This window comes from Zalophus californianus, chromosome X (genome assembly GCF_009762305.2).
Source record: "Zalophus californianus isolate mZalCal1 chromosome X, mZalCal1.pri.v2, whole genome shotgun sequence".
NCBI classification, from domain to species: domain Eukaryota; kingdom Metazoa; phylum Chordata; class Mammalia; order Carnivora; family Otariidae; genus Zalophus; species Zalophus californianus.
Genome location: NC_045612.1, coordinates 93,499,080 through 93,520,846, shown reverse-complemented (window position 1 = coordinate 93,520,846; position 21,767 = coordinate 93,499,080). Strand labels below are relative to the sequence as shown.

Genomic DNA, 21,767 nt, shown 5'->3' with positions numbered 1-21,767 from the left:
TCACTATGAATTTGCCTATTCTAAATAGACAAGTGGAATCAGTTTATTTGTTCTTTTGTAACTGCTTTATTTCACTTAGCATAGTGTTTTCAAGGCTCATCCATATTGTAGCATGTATAAGAACTATATTCTTTTTTATGAAGAATCTATTCTGTGGTATAACATTTTGTTAATTCATCTGTTAACAGACATTTGGGTGTTTTCTACATTTTGGCTAATGCTGCTACAAACATTCGTGTACATCTTTTTGGTGTGGACATGTTTTTCATTTCTCATTTATATACATAGGAGTTAAAACAACTGGGTCATATGTTAATTGTGTATTTAACTTTTTGAGGAACGGCCAAACTTTTTCAAAGAGTCTGCAACTTTTTGTATTCCTGCTAGCAGTGTTTAAAGTTTCCACTTTCTCCACGTTCTCACCAACACTTTTCTGTCCTCCCACCCTTTTGTTGGGAAAATATACATAATGTAAAATTTACCGTTTCAACCATTTTTAAGTGTACAGTTCTGTGGTATTAAGTGCATTCACTTGGTTGTGCAGCTGTCACCACCATCCATCTCCAGAATGTGTTCATTTTCCCCAACTGAACCTGTGTCCATTAAATATTAATTCCTCAAATTCCTTTCCCCCAAGTCCTTGATAACCACCATTTTTTTGTCTCTGAAGTTGACTACTCTATGTGTCATAGATAAGTGGAATCCTACAATATTTGCCCTTTTGTGACTGGCTTATTTCACTTAGTGTAATGTCTTCAGGGTTCGTGCATGTTATAATATGTCTTGACTTCTTTTTTGTTTTTATTATTTTTAAAGATTTATATGGGAGGGAGAGTGAGCACAGGTGGGGGAGGGGCAGGGCTGAGGGCGGAGCACCGTGCCTGAGATCATGACCTGAGTGGGAGTCAGGGCCTTAACGGACTGAGCCACCCACGTGCCCCTTGACTTCCTTTTTAAAACTTGAATAATATTCCATTGTGTATACCACATTTTATTCATCTGTAGATGGACACTTGGATAACTTCTACCTTTTGGCTCCTGTGAATAGTGCTGCTGTGAAAATGGGTGTACGAATAATCTGAACCTCTGCTTTCAACTCTTTTGAGTGTATATGCAGAAGTGGGATTGTTGTGTAATATACTAATTCTGTGTTTAGTTTTTTGGGAAACTGCCATACCATTTTCCAGAGGCTGCACCATTTTACACTACCACCAGCAATGCACAAGGATTCTCCCTCTACATCCTCACCAACACTTGTTATTTTCCATCTTTTTTATTATAATCATCCTAGTCAGTGGGAGGAATCTATCTCATTGGGGCTTTGATTTGCATTTTCCTGGTGGCTAATGATGTGTTGAGCATCTTTTCACATACTTACTGGCCATTTGTACATCTTCTTTGGAGAAAAATGCCTATTCAGATGCCTTCCTCATATTTATTTATTTTTTAAGATTTTATTTATTTATTTGACAGAGATTGCAAAAGAGCACAAGTGGGGGAGCAGCAGAGGGAGAGGGAGAAGCAGGCCCCCCTCCGAGCAGGGAGCCCCATGTGGGACTCGATTCCAGGATCCTGGGGTCATGACCTGAGCAGAAGGCTGACGCCCAACCGTCTGAGCCACCCAGGCGCCCGCCTTCCTCATATTTAAGTTGGTTGTCTTTTTTATTACTGAATTGTAGGAGGGTTTTTTTTTTTTTTTTATTCTAAATATAGGTCCCTTATTAGATTTGTGATTTGTAGTGGGTGTTTTCCCCCCTCCCATTCTCCATTGCTGAAATGCTAGGTCATGAAGATTTATCCTTATGTTTTCTTCAAAGAATTTTGTAGATTTTGATTTTTTAGGTCATTCATTTTGCATTAATTCATTCTGTTATAGGGAAATATTTCTATATGCAGTAGAGCCAATTATGCATATGTACACTTCATTTTCTATGATGCTTTTTGTATTAGTTAAGAGCAGAAAGAAAAATGCATTTATACTGTTCTTATATTTATCAGGGCTCTTTCACTGGGGATTGGGTCTGCCAAAGCTCTTTATGCTGTCATGCTGGAAGTTGATCTCTGACTTCATTTTTGAAACAATTTTGGTTGACAGGTTTTTTTTCTTTTACTACTGTGAATGTGTCAACCCGGTGCTTTCTGGCGTCCATATTGTCTGATGAGAAATCAGCTGACCGTGTTGAGGAACCTTTCTGTGTGATTTGCTTCTTCCTGCTTTCTCACTTCTCTTTGTATTTGGCTTTTGACATTTTGATTATGTTTCTCAATCTGGTCTCTCTGAATTTATCCTAGTTGGAGTTTGCTGAACTTCTTGGATGTGTAGATTAATGTTTTTCATTGAGTTTGGGGGAGTTTGGGCCATAATTTCTTCAAATGTCTTTTCCTTTCTCTTTCTGGACTCCATTATGCATATGTTGGTATGCTTAATTGTGTTCCACATTTCTCTGAAACTCATTTTTTTTCCTCTCTCTGTTCTCCAAATTGCTTAATCTATTGATCTACTAGCTTGCTTATTCTTTTTTCTGACAGCTTGTATCTTCTGTTGAACCACTTCAGTTAATTTTTTCATTTTTTTGGTTATTGACTAAAAATTCTGACTCTGGAATTTTCATTTTTTTCCTTAATTTCTTACTCTTTTATCTATTTATAGTCTCTTTTTAAATGTCATATTTTCCTTTACTTTTTGTTCTAAGATTTTATTTTTTTATTAGAGAAAGCGTGCACATACACAGAGCGGAGGGGCAGTGGGAGAAAAGCAGACTCCCCTGTGAGCAGGGAGCCCAACACGGGGCTTGATCCCAGGACCTGGAGATCATGACCTGAGCCGAAGGCAGACGCTTAACTGACTGAGCCACCCAGGCGCTCATTTCCTTTACTTCTTTTAAGCACACTTTTCCTTTAGTTCTTTGAACATACTCATAATAGCTGTTTTGAAGTCTTTGCTAAGTCTGACATGTGGACCCTCTCAAAGCCAGTTTCTTTTGCCTGCCCCCCTCCCCCGTGTATGGGCCACAGTCTCCTATCTTTGTAGATCTTGTAAATTTTGGGGGAGATTACTGGATCTTTAGTCTACCATAGTAATTTTGGATACTGATTCCCCACTACCCATACTTACAGACTTGTTACTTTCTTGTCTGTCTAGCAACTGGCTAGACTGCTGTAATGAAATCCATTTTCCTTGCAGTGTGCAGCCTGTGATTTTACTCTTCAGAGGGTACAGGCTTAGCATTTCTGTGTCAAGCTGTCTCCCTCTGTTGGTATCAATGCAAATGTTAGTCTCCCCTAATTGTTGGCTGATTGGTTGATTGTTTTAGGTGATGCCCTGGGATTTAATTGCCCCACAGTCTCAATAAATCTATTAAAAAAGGGAGCCTGTGATAACTGTGATTTATAATAAATATATATTCAGTCTTCATTCCAGTTTCTGGCACAGAGCTTCAAAAACCCTAGGAATTTCCTAAGTGGTAAGAGCCAAAAAGGGGCATCTTATGTTATGTAAATGAGTGATTTTTGGAAAGCCCCTAAGGGTGGAGGCTGGTTGTCAGGGGAACCAACCACGTGATTAGAGGGTTGGAACTTTCAGCCCCTTCCCCCACCCCCTTGGGGTGTGGGGGAGAGACTAGAGATCGTATTTAACCTTTAATAGCCAGTGATTTAACCAGTCATGCCTATGTAATGAAGCCTCCATAAAACTCCAAAAAGACGGGGTTCAGAGGGCTTCTGGATTGGTAAATACATGGAAATTTGGGGAGAATGGTGAGCCCAGAGAGAACATGGAAGCTCCTTGCCCTTTCCCCATATGTTGTCTTACGCATCTCTTCCATCTAGCTGTTTCTGAGTTACATCCTTTAGTAATAAACCATAATCTAGTAAATAAAAAGTTTTTCTGAGTTCTGTGAGCAACTCTAGCAAATTAATCGATCCCAGGGTGCAGGGATCGTTGGAACCTCCAGTCTATAGCCGATTAGTGAGAAGCACAGGTGACAACTTGGACTTGTGACTGGTGACTGAGGTGTGGGGGAGAGGTCGATCTTGTAGGACTGACTGAGCCCTTAACCTGTGGGATCTGATGCTATCTCCAGGTAGATAGTGTCAGAATTTAGTCATATTGTAGGACACCCAGCTAGAGTGAGATTGCTTAGTGTGAGGGAAAAAACACGTTGTAACTGGGTGTAGAATTGCAGTCACAGAGAAACTTTGAATGGAATGGAACCAACAAATCCACAAAAGAAAAAATTCCTTGGATAGTATGAATACTGAAACCTATTTTGCCTTTACCCACTAGAGTGGTTATAGATCATAGTGTCTGAATATAATTGTGAGGAGTGTGACAAGAAATAATCATACATAGTTAGATAATTAAAGCAAGTAAAATAGCAATGTTTGCAAGTAAGGTTACCAAAAAATTAGATTCAGGATTATTCTGAGTAACTATTTTTACTCATATTTCAATGTTTTCTTAGAAGGGATATTAAAAAAAAATCCTGTAAGTCCAGCTATTGGTGCAGATAATTAACTGCACAAACTGTTTGTTTTTATTTTGTGTGTGTGTATTTTTTTTAATAGTTTCTGGGTTTTCCAGTTTTTCTGTGTCCATGGAAGTGTCTAAACCTGCAGTAGCTGTATGTGTCTTTTCTCATGTAGTAGAAAAACTTCTATGTAGGACAGGATACTTTTTTTTCCCCAGATAATGCATATAAAAAGTTTGCCTTTAAGCATATTTAATCTGTCATAGTAATAGAAATCCCAATTTAAAATTCAAAAAGGTCGGGGCGCCTGGGTGGCTCAGTCAGTTAAGTGCCTGACTCTTGATTTCTGCTTCAGTAATGATCTCAAGATTGTGAGGTTGAGCCCTGTGTCAGACTCCATGCTGGACGTGGAGCCTGCTTGGAATCCTCTAGATAGGATCCCCTCTCCCCCTCCCTACTTCGTGCTTGCACTTGCTCTCTCAAAAAAAAAAAAAAAAAAAAAAAAAAAAAAATATTATTAAATAGAATTCAGAAAGGTCTAAATACCTTTGGCCTAAAAGTAAGTATTTTCATACTCTAAAATCTTTAAAAAGAGAGAGAAAACTGTTGGAGAAATTCAGTTCCGCAAATTTTAAAGTGAATATAAATGGTTGCCACTTACGGAATACTAGGTTATTTTTAAAAAAACATAATGCCAACCTTTAACCAGGTAAAGGTGATGCTTCTCCCATCTTGGAAGATACTGAGATGCTAAGTTTGAATACAAAAAATGCTGTCTTCTAAATGTCGTCTAATGTTGCCATTGTGGTTACATGTTGCATTGCAGAAAATCCAACATAATTTCTGGTAAAACCTGAGTGAAAGAAAGGGAGAACAGTGACCCTTACAATACTTTTGTTTTTCTAAAATAAAACTTCAGGGGAGCCTGGGTGGCTCAGTCCTTAAGTGTCTGCCTTCAGCTCAGGTCATGATCCAGGAAGCCTGCTTCTCCCTCTCCGCTCCCCCTGCTTGTGTTCCTTCTCTCGCTGTGTCTCTCTCTGTCAAATAAATAAATAAAATAAAACTTGATGCTTTTTATGCAAAGCTTAAAATTTCATACCAGTAAATTTTCACATTGGATATGTTGAATTTGAGCATTCCTTTAGGAAATGGTTATTGTGTTAAATTTCAAATGATCTGAATAATTTTTTAGTTGCTCAGTGGACTGCTGCTTTGACTTGGTAGAAAGCTTGTTCTAGCCTTGCTGGGTATGCCTAAATGTCTCCTGGAAAACAAGCTCTGTACTTGGGACTGCTTCTTGGAAATCAAGTAAAACAGTGTGATTCCCATCTATTTCCTCCACTTGGATTGAATGGGATTTATTAAGAAAGGTAGCAGTGTAATTCTTGGATAACTTAGTTGTAGCATATCTTTGATAATTTTTTTTACCATTCAAAGCTTTCCAAATTATATCTGAAAATGTTATTTTCCAATTATTACCTCAGATATTCAAGAACCCTGCACAGTACATTATAGAAAGGGAAAAGAAAATTACATATTTTAAGAATTACTGCGTGCTTGGTATTTGCAAAACACCTATATTTAAATAATCCTCGTGGCATTTTTGTGGGTGGCATTATCTCAGTTTTAAACACCTGTGAAGATAGAGTGGACGTCCCTGGCCTTGAAGATAGGCAGCTTGTTAAGTGGCAGAGGTGGGATTTTGAAATAAAAGTTACGTTTTTAAAATCCAGCAGGTGGGACGCCTGAGTGGCTCAGTCATTTAGGCGTCTGCCTTCACCTCGGGTCATGATTCCAGAGTCCTGGGATCGAGTCCCACATCGGGCTCCCTGCTCAGCTGGGAGAGCCTGCTTCTCTGCCTGCCGCTTCCCCCTGCTTGTGCTCTCCCTCTCTCTCTCTCTGATAAATACATACATACATACATATGTACATAAAAAATCCAGAAAGTGTTTTTAATTGCTCCATACCTATTTCTTGCTCTTAATCTTTCAATCCTAGCATACTGAAGAAAGGTATCAATTTTTATGTGGTGGGAGAGAGATGTCTGTTAATACCAGAATAGAGCAGGGTATGCTATGCTGAGACCTGACATACCTGCTCAGCAGTCCTGGAAATCTTGAAGTGTGGAAAACTTGACAGAGGTAGAAGAAATCTAGAAACCAAGGGATGGAAAGGTGAGAATTATATAAGAGGAGATAGGGATGGCAGGCAGCTTGAGGCTTTGTCAGTGGGATATTCTGCAAGATGATGATGATGATTTAGTTCTGTGGTCAGATACACAAAAATACTGTATTTTGTTTAAAGGGATAGTTCTTTAGTAATCCACAGAATACTTTTGTTTAGAATAGTTTATTTCCAGACTTTTGCCAGATAGTTTTGATTTGTCTATAGATGGAGGGTTATTGGGATACATATAGATAGAAGGATGTTGAGCATAAAACAACAAACACGATATAATTTTAAGATATTTTAACTCAAATGATCGCCAAATGTTGAAGGACTGTAAAGCAAGAGAGCAGTCAGTGCTATATATATATCTAAAATTTTATTGTGAGAAAATACATATAACCTTAAATTATCATTTTAACCATTTTTAAGTGTACATACAATTCATTGACCATTAAGTTACATTCACATTGTGCAACCATCACCATCATCCATCACCATTCATCTTCAGAACTTTTTTTTTAATCTTCCCAAGCTGAAACTGCACCTGTTATTAACTCCCCAATCTTCTCCCCGTAACCTCTGGTAACCACCTTTCTACTTTCTGGATTAGTGTAGGCACCTCAAGTAAGTGTAATCATAGAATATTTGTCTCTGTGACTGGCTTATTTCACTTAGCATAGTGTCCTCAAGGTTCATCCATGTTGTAGCATGTGTTAGAATTTCCTTCCTTTTTAACACCTAGAGAATATCTCATTGTGTGTGCATACCACATTTTGTTTATTCTTTTGTCCTTGGATTCCTTCCTGGAAAGGCTTTTTAAAGAGAGAGAGTATTGGTGTAGTGGACAAGGTAATAGAATTTCTAGACTTGTTAACTTTCTACTTGTGCTTTGGTCAAGTTGCTTTTTAGATGCTTGGTTTTTAATTTTAGGAAAATACCACATTCTGTGTAAATGGTGAAGATTTACCTAAAAAAAAAACAAAAAACAAAACCGACTTTAATTTTTGGTGTACCTCAGGATTTGTCCTCTCTCCTAGACTTTCCCCACACTTGGGAGTATATCATGCTACTTCCTACCATCCCATAACATTGTGACCCACTTCCTCTCAGTAGGTGGTGGCCAGGTGGAGGTTGTGTTTATGGGAGGCTGGGGGGACTCTGAGGTTATACTAATGAGTCCACCTCTTTTGACCCTTTTGTGAATAACTGGCTCTATGTTCAAGATCCCGAGGTTTTGCTTCAGTTCAGACTTGGAGAGTGAACTGTCCAGTGGATGTTTTCACTTCTGTTTCAGTGTTCAGAACTAGTCCTCACTGACATCACTACTACCTGCCACCATCCCCCTTGAAAAGAAGTGGAAAGGAAAGAAAACCTGGAGTCCAGGATTGTATTGTATTGTATCTCATGCTGAGAAGAGGGCATGCAGGGTGAACAGCAAGAAGCAGTTACTCGATTTGTCCGTTAGTAGAGCATTGATGATCTATGAATCAGACCTTCTCCCCCTTCTCTCCCCACCAAATGTACATATTCACAAAGCTTTGCATGTAGTTTTAGGGGAGTTATCTTCAAATCCATCCATAGTCCTCAGTTACGACCCACTGACTTAAAACAATTTTGGTAGCTTAGACCCAGCCAGATGATGAGGGAAAATGGAAGAGGTGAAAGGGGAAGCAGAGACATTCTTCCTAAGATTTTTGGGAAAAGGGGGCGCCTGGGTGGCTCAGTCGGTTAAGCGTCTGCCTTCGGCTCAGGTCATGATCCCAGGGTCCTGGGATCGAGTCCCGCATCGGGCTCCCTGCTCTGTGGGGAGCCTGCTTCTCCCTCTCCTCCCCACTTGTGCTCGCTCTCTCACTATCTCTGTCTCTCTCTCTCAAATAAATAAAATTAAAAAAGATTTTTGGGAAAAGGGAAGGGCAGAGATTGGTGGTTTTTCAGTAAGGAAGACTCAAGCATATTTATAGACAAATAACAAGGCATCCAGGAAAAGAGCGAGGGGAATCACCCTCTGGGGACAGTATACACAAGTGGATCATGAACCCAGGTTGGGAAACAAAGGGAAGAAGTTGGAACAAATTTGAAGTGGAGAAGAATCAAGTTGAATTGATTAGCTGATAATTTTGAGTGGCAAGAAAAGAAAGGCACTCAAATAATTTGCCAGCAGACCCAAAATGACTAAAGAAAATTATTAGCTAGTTTCTCCAGGTTTTTAAAATTGTTTTCTTTACTTCACGTGAGTTTTTTTGTAATGTAGGGTGTATGAAAATGGAAAACAAAAGTGAAAGGCTGCTCATTCGTGTTCTCTTTTGTATTTTCACTTTATGTATTAAACATTTTTCTATATTTTTAGCCTCACCAGTATTTGATATTATCGGTCTTAAACTGTGTTGTTACACAAATTTGATAAATGAAACAAAATCTTGTTAGGGACCTATCTCTGGGTTAAGTGACTATTTTTTTATTTTATTTTTTTAAACTTTTTTTTAATGTTTTATTTATTTATTCATGAGAGTCAGAGAGAGAGAGGCAGAGGCAGAGGGAGAAGCAGCCTCCCTGCAGGACTCGATCCCAGGACGCCGGGATCATGACCTGAGCCGAAGGCAGACGCCTAACCATCTGAGCCACCCAGGCGCCCTAAGTGACTTTGTTTTTAAAGGTTTATTTTAGAGGTGCCTGGGTGGCTCAGTCAGTTAAGTGTCTGACTTCAGCTCAGGTCGTGATCTCAGGGTTGTGGAATCAAGCCCCTCAACCCCAAGATCATGACCTAAGCCAAAATCGAGTCAGACACTTAACTGACTGAGCCACCCAGGTGCCCCAAGTGATTATATTTAAATTGGAGGCAAACATGGACTGTTCTGGACTACATGGAAAGTATGGTCGCCTTATAATGAAATACCTATAACTCATCAGCTAAGGCTCTCAATCTCATGGCACAATTCTCAATCACCAGGGGAGAATTTATGGAAAGTACTGATGCCTAGGCTTCACTCTCAAATACAGTAATTTATTCATTCTGGAGAGGGGTGTGCACATCATTGTTTTCCAAAGCATCTCAGATGATTTTCGTATGCAGCTAAGGATGAGAGCCATTGGTCTAATTAATATATAGAATTGAGGCTTTGCTGACATTCCCCTGTACACCTTTGCTGGTGAGGTAACAAAGAATTCCATTGTTAAACAGTTGTGGTCTCTAGCCCTGTCATGCCTCTGGGAATGCCTGTGACCAAAACCTTGCCAAAAGTGGAGAGTCAGGGTCACTTGACGACTGGGTTGTTTAGGAATAGTAGTACATAGTTTGAACTTTTTCCAAAGAAAAATTCCCCCAAAGTTTTAAAGTTTCTGTTAAAACCTGTTATAAGCTTGTTCAAAAACCATTTATAATGCCCTAGTACCAGTGATAAACGTTAGTTGTGCAATCTTTCCTGGAATGTTTTTAAAAATAACATTTTATCTCGTTTATGTCTTGAATATACATATTTTTACAGTGTATTGAAGGTATTAGCAAATCGGAAGACAGTTTTTGCCATTCCATGATTGAATCAAAATGGCAACTAAATACCTTGATAATGTCTTTGGAATCCCAAAAGAAAGCTGAAACATAAAAGGCTGTGGTTTTGTACAAGCTGATCTACGGTTTTCAGTTTAAGTTAAATATGGTATTAATGAGACTTTAGCTTTTCACCTTATCCTCTCATTATATAGCCACCTTCTCTTGACTAGATTCACTGGTAATACTAAGTTTGAACAGTTCCTTAATTCATGATTTTTAAATCTAAAACAAATGTACTTTTTTTTCTTGTAGGTTATGCAATGGTCTCTGCAAGATGGTTTATTCTTGAATTGGAGCTTTTTAAGACTGACAAATGCTGGTACTTCATCTTCTATAAGTGGACTATAATTTCTTTTCTCAAGACAACTACATAAGCAGACAAAATTGCAAAGATCTGCCCTGTGTCGAGTATGACAGCCACGACTCGTGGCTCTCCAGTAGGAGGGAATGACAGCCAGGGCCAGGCTCCTGATGGACAGTCTCAGCCCCCCCTCCAACAGAATCAGGTACGATGTTTAAGATACTAGTTAAAGCTACACTGGTATGTCTACTATGAGATACTAAATAGTGGAGCATGTTCTGGGTGCCTGGGTGGCTCAGTCAGTTAAGTGTCTGCTTTGGGCTCAGGTTATGATCACAGAGTCCACGGGATCAGGTCCTGCATCATGGGGAGCCTGCTTCTCCCTCTCCCTCTGCCTGCCACTCCTCCTGCTTGTGCCCCTTCCCCTCCCTCGCTCTCTGTCTCTCAAATAAATAAATAAAATGGAGCATGTTCTGAATAATTTGAGAAGTAACCATAAAACTGTTAGACCTATATTTACATATCTTTAACAGTAATGATAAGAAAGCTCAAGCACTATAGATGGTGATGCTTGAGTATGTAGCCCCTCTTTTGCTGGTGTCTTACACGGTCAGTTATCAAATGAAATATTTAATCCCCTTGTCAATTCCAGAGCAAAACATTAAATCATTCAGTGTAGCCTATGGTAAAGAGCATGGACTCAGGTCATGTTTGTGTTCAAATTTGAGCTTTTCACCGTACTAGTCTAAATGGGTAAATTAACCTCTGAGGCTCAGTTTTTCATCTGTAAAATGGGGTTAACAGTAGTACTACATGGGATTGTGAAGAGGATCAAGTGAATTAATGTTTGCAAAGAGTATAAAGTAGATTTTTTTTTAAAGATTTTATTTATTTGAGAGAGAGAATGAGAGACAGAAAGCACGAGAGGGAAGAGGGTCAGAGGGAGAAGCAGACTCCCCGCCGAGCAGGGAGCCCGATGTGGGACTCGATCCCGAGACTCCAGGATCATGCCCTGAGCTGAAGGCAGTCGCTTAACCAACTGAGCCACCCAGGCGCCCCTAAAGTAGATTTTGATATCAAGGTTTTATGCTGGCCTTAAAACTCACAGGATAATATTTTTTTCTATTCTGTGGATGAATTTTGTGTAAGAGTTCTGTTATTTTTTCATTAATTATTTGGAAGATTTTATTGGTGAAACCATCAAGGTTTTAATGCAGATCCAGCTTTTTTTAATAGGGGAATTTTCTGATTTCTGTTTTTGGGGGGGGGTGGTGTATGTGTCTTTTGGTAAGTTGTGTCTTTCATGGAATTTGTACCCTCACCTAGATTGTCAGATTTATAGAAGTAGTTTCTTATATGCTTACTACCTTTTTAATGTCTCAAAGTCTATGGTAATCTCTCCTCTTTCATTTCTGATACTGCTAATTTGCATTCCCTCTCCTCATACTCTTTCCTAGGGATTCATCAATTTCATTAAACTTGCCCCAAAACCAACTTTTGACTTCGGTTTTCTCTCCCCTCCCTACTTGTGTGCTTTTGCCATTATCTTTGTTCCCTTCGTTTCCTTTGAATTTGCCCTATTATTTTTCTCTTTTCTTGAAGTGGAAGTTTAGTAATTGATTTTCACCTACTTTTTTAAGATTTTATTTATTAGAGAGCGAGCATAAGCAGGGGGGGAGGGTCAGAGAGAAAAGGAGACTCCCCGCTGAGCAGGGAGCCCCACTCGGGTCTCGATCCTAGGACCCTGGGATCGTGACCCGAGCCAAAGGCAGACGCTCAACCGAATGAGCCACCCAGGCGCCCCTCAGGTACTTTTTCTGATAAATAAACTAGTATTGGGTAATACCCAGATAAGACAAACATACTAAAATTTGTGATGTGCAGCTCAAACAACGCTTGCAGGTGAATTTATAGCTGAGGTGCATGCACATGAATCACAGACATGCTGCTTACAGTTGGTGCATGTTTATGTAGAATTCTGTATGGGTAAGGTTTTAGGCAAAAATATTGTAGGGTACTTAAGTTTGTCACTTGGGGATAAGTTTTTTTGGGGGGATAAGTTCTTATTGTCCAGTTATTATAGATTAGATAATCTATTATAAGAATGGTAGAAAAGAGATGCACATATGCTCTCTCTCCCTTTGCCCTCCTTTCTTCTCCCTCTGCCATCTTAGAGAAGTGAGCAAGTCAGGTTTTAATTTTATTTTTCCAAATAAATGTGTCACCTTTATTCCTTTTCCTCTCCAGTTCCCATGTTTAAGCCATAAAATACTGAAGTATATAGTCACAGGTATTGGACAGAATCATTAATCTTTCTTGTGTCATAAATTCGTTACCTAGTATTGAGGTTTCTTTAAACATAGAGGTTTGTGTTGGATGCCAAAGAATCTATTTTTAAACCAGGAGCTAGTAGAGTTTCAGTATGTTTCACTCTCTTTTCTGTTTATTTTTATTTTTTTAAACATTCTTAAATTTAAGTTCAATTAATTGACAATGTATTCGTTTCACAGGTAGAGGTCAGTGATTCCTCAGTCTTAAATTTTAATTATTTATTTTTAAAATTCAAGTATAATTAACATAGTGTTATATTAGTTTCAGGTGTACAATACGATTCAACAATTCCCCCACCTACCTCCCCTCTGGCAGCTACCAGTTCTCTATATTGAAGAGTCTGCTCTGTGTTAACTACACTGGAATTAAGATTTTTTTTTTTAAAAGATTTATTTATTTATTTGACAGAGGGAGACACAGCGAGAGGGGGAACACAAGCAGGGGGAGTGGGAGAGGGAGAAGCAGGCTTCCCGCCTATCAGGGAGCCCGATGGAAGGCTTGATCCCAGGACCCCGGGATCATGACCTGAGCCGGACATGATCCCGGGGTCCTGGGATCAAGCCCTCCATCGGGCTCCTTGCTCAGCAGGGATCCTGCTTCTCCCTCTGCCTGCAGCTCCCCCTGCTCGTGCTCTCTCTCTCGCTCGCTCGCTGTCTAGCAAATAAAAAAAATTTTTCTGGTTTCCATTTGTCCTTGTTCATTTGTTTCTCAAATTCCACATATGAGTGAAATCATGGTATTTGTCTTTCTCTGACTTATTTTACTTAGCATTATATCCTCTAGAAACATCCCTGTTGTTGAAAATGGCAAGATTTCATTCTTTTTATGGCTGAATAACATTTACTTAGTTTCAGAAATATTATGCACATCTAAAGAAGGGGGAAAGAGAAAGATATGCTAAAAATGAAGAATAAAAGGGAATAAAATTAGACCTCTTAGTTGAAAATGACATGGCTTGGGGTACCTGGGTGGCTCAGTCGTTAAGCGTCTGCCTTTGGCTAGGTCATGATCCCAGACTTCTGGGATCAAGCCCCACATCAGGCTCCCTGCTCACTGGGGAGCCTGCTTCTCCGTCTCCCTCTGCCTGCCACTCCCCCTGCTTGAGCGCTCTGTGTCTCTCTCTCTCTCTCTCCCTGTCAAATAAATAAAATCTTTTAAAAAAAAATGATGTGACTTACTTAGAAACCACAATCATGAAGTTTTCATAATTGGGTAGTAGTTTGAGACTAGGCAAATTGCTGAATAGAATAAAATTTATTTTTCCCCTTCAAATTAAAAAATGAAAGTTATAATTCAGAACTTTCCATCTGTGAAATGTGAAATGCATTGTTTCATATTTGTACAATAATTCCTATTATGGCAGGGCTTGTATAATGGGAAATGGAAGCAGAGAAGCAATACACATCGTGGTTAAGAACACAAACTTCAGAGCTAAACCTGGATTCAAATCCTGACCATAGAGTTGGAGCTGTGTGACCTTGGGCTAATTACTTATTTTCTGAGTTTGTGTTTTTACCTATTAAATGGCTGTTCAATACTTCTTAGGCTGTTAAGGATTAAATGAAATTTTAAAACCTAGCACAGAGAATACCTGAAACATCATAAGTTTACAGTGATTTTATCTTTCAAATTTTATTCTTTTACCCTAATCTGTGTTCGTGTTTGAATTATCAGATGTTGTTACCTATGTCATAGAAACCTAAATCTGGAATATCTAATTTTTAATTAAGACTTCATCGCCTGATTCTTCCAATGAAAATTCCCCGGCAACTCCCCCAGATGAACAAGGTCAAGGTGATGCCCCACCACAGCTTGAAGATGAGGAACCTGCATTTCCACATACTGACCTGGCAAAGTTGGATGACATGATCAATAGGTGAGTTGTTTTGTTAATGTGTGTAATACACAGGAAGACCAACAGTCTCTCAGCATAGTGATTAGTAGTAAGAAAAGAGAAAGAGTGGGCAGAAATATCACAGTAGCCACATTGCCTCAATAGCCTTAACATTTTAGTGCTTACCAAATACTTTCTAACCCATGGTTCTTAATCATCGAGTAACAGTGTCAATAAAGTTTTCAGATTAATGATGATGACCCAAGCTGGTATGTTTCTGAAGTAGAACCATATGTTATTTCCCTCTTTCAGAGTTTATGAAGTTTTTTGTTGTTGTTGTTGTTTTCTTTTTTGGTATGTTGGTTGCTATGATAGCTGGATGATTTTCTTAATTTTTGCATGGTCCTGAGGTAAGCCAGGTAATTAGAACATCGAGTTCCTCAGAGCCTGCCCCTTGTGAACCCTTGACTAGACTGAGGCATTTAACCATCTCAGCTATTTGTTTCTCTTGATCTTCACCTCAGGGGTAAGTTCAGGGTATAATTTTTTATACGTGTAGTGGAAGACTCCCAGAGAGTGAAAGTTTAAGCTTATGTGCAGGGGAAGAAAAAGATTTAAAGAAGATAATAAGGAAAGAGTGTGTTGGGGAATCCCCACATGGCTGTGGGTTCAACAAGTGAGTGCTAGTGAGGTGTAGGGAAAGGAAGGAAAATACGCACACGTATGAGCATTTGCCTTACCAGATTTTCTTGTTGTATTTCACTTTCTAAAAATCAGTTAACACTGTTAACGTATATAATAGAAGGGAAATAGAAACCCCTTGCATTTTTTCCCCAAAAATTCTGATTACGTAAGTAATAAATGTACTATTAAACATGGAAATATATGTTGATAAAGTCCTTCAATATCCATCTTCTGTACACACATCCCAACAAAAAATTAGTAAGTATGCTCTTCACATTACGTTTACTATCATTTGTATTGATTTTTCTACAGATACGATATTTTTACTGTACCGTTTTGTAACTTGCTTTCCTCACTTCATTTATCTTGAAATTTTTCCTATATATATATATATATATATATATATATATAAAGATTTTATTTATTTTTGACAGAGTGTACAAGCAGGGGAAGCAGCAGGCAGAGGGAGAGGGATTATTTATTTTTGACAGAGAGTGTACAAGCAGGGGAAGCAGCAGGCAGAGGGAGAGGGAGAAACAGGCCTCCCGCCGAGCAGGGAGCCGGATGCGGGGCTCGATCCCAGGACCCTGGGATCATGACCTGAGCTGAAGGCAGACACTTAACCGTCTGAGCCACCCAGGCGCCCCTCCTATTACTATATTTTTAACTCATTATTTTTAATAATGTATTTGAAAGAACACATTAACTGTAATTCTAGGAGATTCTTAAAATTAATAATGTTATACAATGAATTGTAGTAAAAAAAAACCCAGAAATCATGTAAAGTTATTTTAATGTCCCTGAGCTTTCTCTAACAGAGACCTAGCAAAAGGTTTTCCTGTTGCTTTTTGCTTTCTGTCTGGTGATTGGTGGTTGTTAGTAAAGGGTACTTTCTATGCAGACTTGAGGACAAAGTTGCATATTAGCAAATTTTCAGGGGAAGAGAAATACAAATGATATTTTAATGTGAATAAAAACAATGACAAAGGTGGTATGCGTTTGTTTTTAATAGATTATATAGTCATGGAGCACTTTTTCTCAAAACCAGGGTTTTGGGAGCAGTGAGGAGGGTGAGGACGAAGGGATAGGGAAGGATGGCCTCGGAGATGGTTGGGCTGCCACTGGGGCCAGAGAAAGCACCACCTGGGTGCATGCTACATCCTTGTTGGAGGGAGGAGGGTACCTGTGGAGGCAGAGAGACCTGGAGAGCCACGTCTCACTTAACCTTCAGGAAAAATTGACAGATTATGAATTGAGGCAGTAATCTGTTACGTTCCACCTAAATTTTTCTCCTTTGTGAGGAAATGAAGACCGCTAAGAGATTCATGATGACGAATCCTGAAAGAGCACATTCCCATGAACTTGAACAATAGGTTTAATTGCTACTTGATTATTATGGTAGTTTTATGTTTATGGTAGTTTTATGGTAGTTAAAATAATTTCCTCCCCCCCCACCCCTGCTGTCTTTTGTTTGACAGTTCTTAAAAAAAATTTGTAGAGACGACAGATGGAACTTAGTTTCACAGAGCAGATATTCTGCCAACCTTGTTGTTTTAATATTTTAATGTTTTTTAATATTAATATTTTCATGTAAGGTAAGTAGAGTGCTTTAGAGTGCAACCAATAAACAACTTTTTATATTTTTAAAACTCTTAGGCCTCGATGGGTGGTTCCAGTTTTGCCAAAAGGGGAATTAGAAGTGCTTTTAGAAGCTGCTATTGATCTTAGTAAAAAAGGTAAGTTTAAGTGTTCTTATGGTTTTCAGAGTGTATGCTACTAATACACTTTCAGTTCATCCCTGAAGACTTCATTTCTTACAAACACTGGATATTCCTAGACCAGAACATCTGAGTTTTCTTGCTGTGGCATATCATATATCCTTAGAACAAGGGTTCAGATCCTTTGGACAGCCTTCAGAGGGTGTTCGTGAACTTGCTGAAGTCACACATAAAATTTTGTGTACATTCATTTTTAAACTAAACTGTCTAGTTTACATGTTGACTGTTCTTTTTAATATACTGAAAAGATTTGATTTTCTTTCCAAAAGATAAAAAGGCTTGAAAGATGAGCTCTGGTGTTTTTATCTTGTCTAGAAGTGAAAGCGGAATTTGGAATTGATCATTTTTTCTTTTTTTTTTTTTTAATTTTTATTTATTTATTCACGAGAGACAGAGAGAGAGGCAGAGAGAGAAGCAGGCTCCCAAGGAGCAGGGAGCCCGATGCGGGACTCGATCCCAGGACCCCGGGATCATGACCTGAGCGGAAGGCAGATGTTTAACCATCTGAGCCACCCAGGCGCCTGATCATTTTTTCTAATAACTTTGCTTTAGGTGCAGTTGAATTCTCTTAGCAAAGGACAACTATTAAAATATTCTCTTAGCTTTTAAGGCATTGGAAATGAACATCAATGGCAGTAACATTTCAGTTTCTGAAATAGTGTAGCCATGGATGTATTCTAATTATCATTAGGCATTATCACAGTTGAAATTGATCATTACAAAAATTTATCTGCTTACGTCTGTCTCACTCCATGGCAAGGGTGATGTTTCCTTTATCTTAGAATAATTAACTTCCTTCATTTAAAGAATGTCTCCACACCTTTTTAATCTTGTAAAAATAATAAACTATATAAATACATTTCCAGATTGCAATTATTGATGATCACTCAAATTTCTTTTGTTTGCACATTAATTAATTGAGCAATTTTTTGAAGACTTTTGCACTAGGCATGTTCTACGTCCTGACTGTATAATTATAGGTAAGAACACATAATGGTATTTCATTATATTCATGGACATTTATTGGACATGTAGCCCCCCTACCTCTATCTTTCTTTTCTGGGACCATGGTTTATTTTAGGCAAGGTTCAGATTTTCACATACAATACTGAGTTTAAATGTCCTCTCTTCTGTACAGTCAGACTCACAGAACACTTTATATAAAAATTGAATAACTTTTCACTTTGTCCTCAAGCGTTAAAGATTTTCAAGGGGTGCCTGGGTGGCTCGGTTGAGCGTCCGACTCTTGATTTCAGCTCAGGTCATGATCTCAGGGTTGTGAGATCACGCCCCAAGTTGGGCTCCATGCTGAGTGTGGAGCCTGCTTAAGATTCTCTCTTTCTCTCTCCCTCTGCACCCCTCCGCGCCCCCCGGGGCTCCCCCATGCACACATGTGTGCTCACTCACACACTTTCTCTAAGACCAAAAAAATAATAATTATAAAAGAAGAGTTAAAGATTTTCTCTGTGTTTGGCCAGGCAGGGCATTTGGCTCTATTGCCTTTCTGAAATCAGATGATATTAAGCAAAGCTATAAAGCATAGATGCTGGGATAGTGAAAGACACTAAAACAAAACAATTCATCTTACTCAATGAAACACTTACATAGAGTAGTGTTAAGGATATTGGTGTCTAATGGATCATTTACAACCAAAATAAGATTTTAAAAATAGTTGTGAAACATCATTTTCTAAGTTTTAGTTTATTTTCAGAGAGTAAAATGCTATGAAGCATTTAGATTCCCCCTCAGTGGTACTGGTAACCATTTTACATTTCAGGTCTAGTGTCATAATTTGAAATGTTTTCAATTCACCTTGCTTGGTTTGATGTACTTTTATACAATTAAATAGTTTTGAAATTCATTGAAGATTTTGTTTTTGAATCAGTTACCTTCTTAACACAGGAACTTTGATAATACTTGTATATTTTTTTAATCTCTTAACAATAGATAATGCTGTAAGTTTTTTCCAAAGCTAGTGTGAATTTCATAGCTATTGGTGAATAGTATAAATTATTTATTACCTTTTTTAAAAGATTTTATTTATTTATTTATTAGAGAGAGAGAGACAGTAAGAGAGGGGGAGTGGGAGAGGGAGAAGCAGGCTTCCTGCTGAGCAGGGAGCCCGATGGAGGGCTCGATCCCAGGAACCTGGGATCATGAGCTGAAGGCAGATGCTTAACGACGGAGTCACCCAGGCGCCCTTTATTACTTTTTATCATATACTTGGATATTTTGAGACAAACAGAAAAATGCTTTGTTTACATTAATTTTTCTTCCCTTTTCTTAGGCCTTGATGTTAAAAGTGAAGCATGCCAGCGATTTTTCCGAGATGGGCTAACAATATCATTCACTAAAATCCTTACAGATGAGGCAGTAAGTGGCTGGAAGTTCGAAATTCATGTGAGTCTTGCATTTGACTTTAAAAATCCAGATTTTCATAGTGATGCCTGGGAGTTGTTTTCTCATTCATATTGGTTGTATATTTGATACATTAATTGAATTAAAGGGTGTAATACCGAGGAACCTTAAAAATACTTGTTATAAGTTCTAATTTCTATCTAAGAAAGCATGATCTTTTAGTGTGAGGTTTAGAGTTAGAGACCTTTGGTTTAATATGTGTTCTGGATTCTCAAGTGCCTTGTGACCCTAGGCAAGTCACCACGTTTCATTAATTGTGAGATGCACCACACACTCATTTTATGTACCACTAAAGAAGGAAAACACCCAAGATCGGGAATCTAGTATCTGGGACACAAAGGGTCAATGTAGAGAAATAAACTTATCCATACAGAAAGAGATGTGAAAGGAACCTGTCTGTCTCAACCATGGCATCTTGGGTTAAAAGTCTCCTGAAAATTTAAACAACAGGCCAGTATTCAAAGAGTTTGGTAATTTGAAATCAAATTATAGTTGTGAAACAAAAAAAAATCCTTAAATGGTCTAAGGTTCGTTGTGTGCCCAAGTGATTGGCAGAAGCAAACACAGGTTTTCTCTACAATACCTTCAGTTGAAGAAACTACTATGCATTGATTATAAGATACAATGAAATTTCAGAGATTTTAAAAAGTAAAAGAACATGCATCTTAGATTGACGAAATGCCGTAATTACTCCAAGTCTCTGTTCCCTGTTCATACTGTGGAAATCTGGTCATAAATTGTGAGGCAGATATTTTTGTGCTCTGTGAACTATTTTTCAAATATAACCATAGCACAAAAATCCCACCATCATCTAATTCAACATGTAACTTTATAAGTAAAGAAACGGAAACTTTGAAGGTGCTATCAGACTTTTTCATTGAGGCTTAGATAACAAATCTATTCCATCTTGGATAATTAATATATTGTATAGATTTTAGAATTGCCACCTCTAGTGTACAAATTCCAAAGAGGAAAAAATATAGTAATTTGCGTCTTGTCTCTATAGAGACAAGATCTTAATTTTGTAAGCTGTTGCAAATGGCTTTTTAAAGTAAAGTACTCTATAAAGGATAGTAAATGTTAATTTGGTTTTTTGATCTGTCAGTTTGATCCCAATATTAAACAATTAAAATGGTCAGTGTAAACAAATGGAGAGATGGAGTTGTAATGTTTTAATCTTATAAATCACCTTTCCTCCTTTTATTAAACAGAGGTGTATTATCAACAATACTCATCGCCTGGTGGAGCTGTGTGTGGCCAAGTTGTCCCAAGACTGGTTTCCACTTCTAGAACTTCTCTCCATGGCTTTAAATCCTCATTGCAAATTCCATATCTACAATGGTACACGTCCGTGTGAATCCGTTTCCTCAAGTGTTCAGTTGCCTGAAGATGAACTCTTCGCTCGTTCTCCAGACCCTCGATCACCAAAAGTGTGTTGGTTTGTTATTTTCATAATTAATACAGTTTTGCTCTGCCACAGGGCTGTAAAAGATCTGAACCACCTGTTAATGTGAAGAAGAGTAGTTTCATGTTACTATGAAGGGATTCTGCATTATTTTGTGTTTTGGATTCTTTTTTCCTCCCTAGCTTTACTGAAGTATAATTGACAAAATTGTTTTAGACTGTTTTTTTGTTTGTTTGTTTTGTTGTTCTCTTTAGCTTTCTCCATGTAGTTAGTTCCCATTATCTTGTGCTCAGCCCTTTGGGAAATAGTCATAAAATGGGTTAGATGAAACAGGCCATAATTTTCCTCAAAAATAAGAGTAGAATAGGAGGTGACTTTGACCCAAGGCCATGATCACTGTGGACAGTCTAATGTTTTGACTTCAGGATCAAGTATATCATACAAATGTCTAATAATGTGTCATAAAAGTAAAATTATAGAAATTATAAATGAAAACAAAATAGTAAAACTTTATGAATGTCAGTGAAATATATATGATACACATCACTGTAAAAGTTGTCAAATGTAAATTTTCTATATTGGCATAAATAGTATACAAAACAAAATCTATCCTTAAATTGTTCATCTTTTAATAAATATTAAATAATACAGTTTTTAAATTGTATAATTTAGGGAGACTTTATTTTTCTATTCTATTTTTTTTATGATTTTTATTTATTTGAAAGAGAGAGTGAGTACAACCAGGGGGAGGGGTGGAGGGACAGGGACAAGGAGACTACCCACTGAGCAGAGAGCCCAACCCAGGACTCAATCCCGGGACTCCGGCATTGT

The 21,767-nt window shown here is 38.2% G+C and overlaps 1 protein-coding gene across 6 annotated transcripts in view; it reads left to right on the top strand.

Annotated features, from left to right (window-relative positions):
- The window catches only part of USP9X (ubiquitin specific peptidase 9 X-linked), a 157,773-nt gene that overhangs the window by 47,823 nt on the left and 88,183 nt on the right, over positions 1-21,767 (top strand). For all 6 annotated transcript variants that reach the window (XM_027607493.2, XM_027607494.2, XM_027607495.2 and 3 more), the window contains exons 2-6: positions 10,438-10,691; positions 14,548-14,693; positions 16,992-17,071; positions 19,401-19,513; positions 20,743-20,961. In XM_027607493.2, coding sequence (XP_027463294.1) covers positions 10,596-10,691; positions 14,548-14,693; positions 16,992-17,071; positions 19,401-19,513; positions 20,743-20,961 — 654 coding nt within the window. In that variant the 5' untranslated portion in view covers positions 10,438-10,595. The remainder of the gene's footprint in view (positions 1-10,437; positions 10,692-14,547; positions 14,694-16,991; positions 17,072-19,400; positions 19,514-20,742; positions 20,962-21,767) is intronic.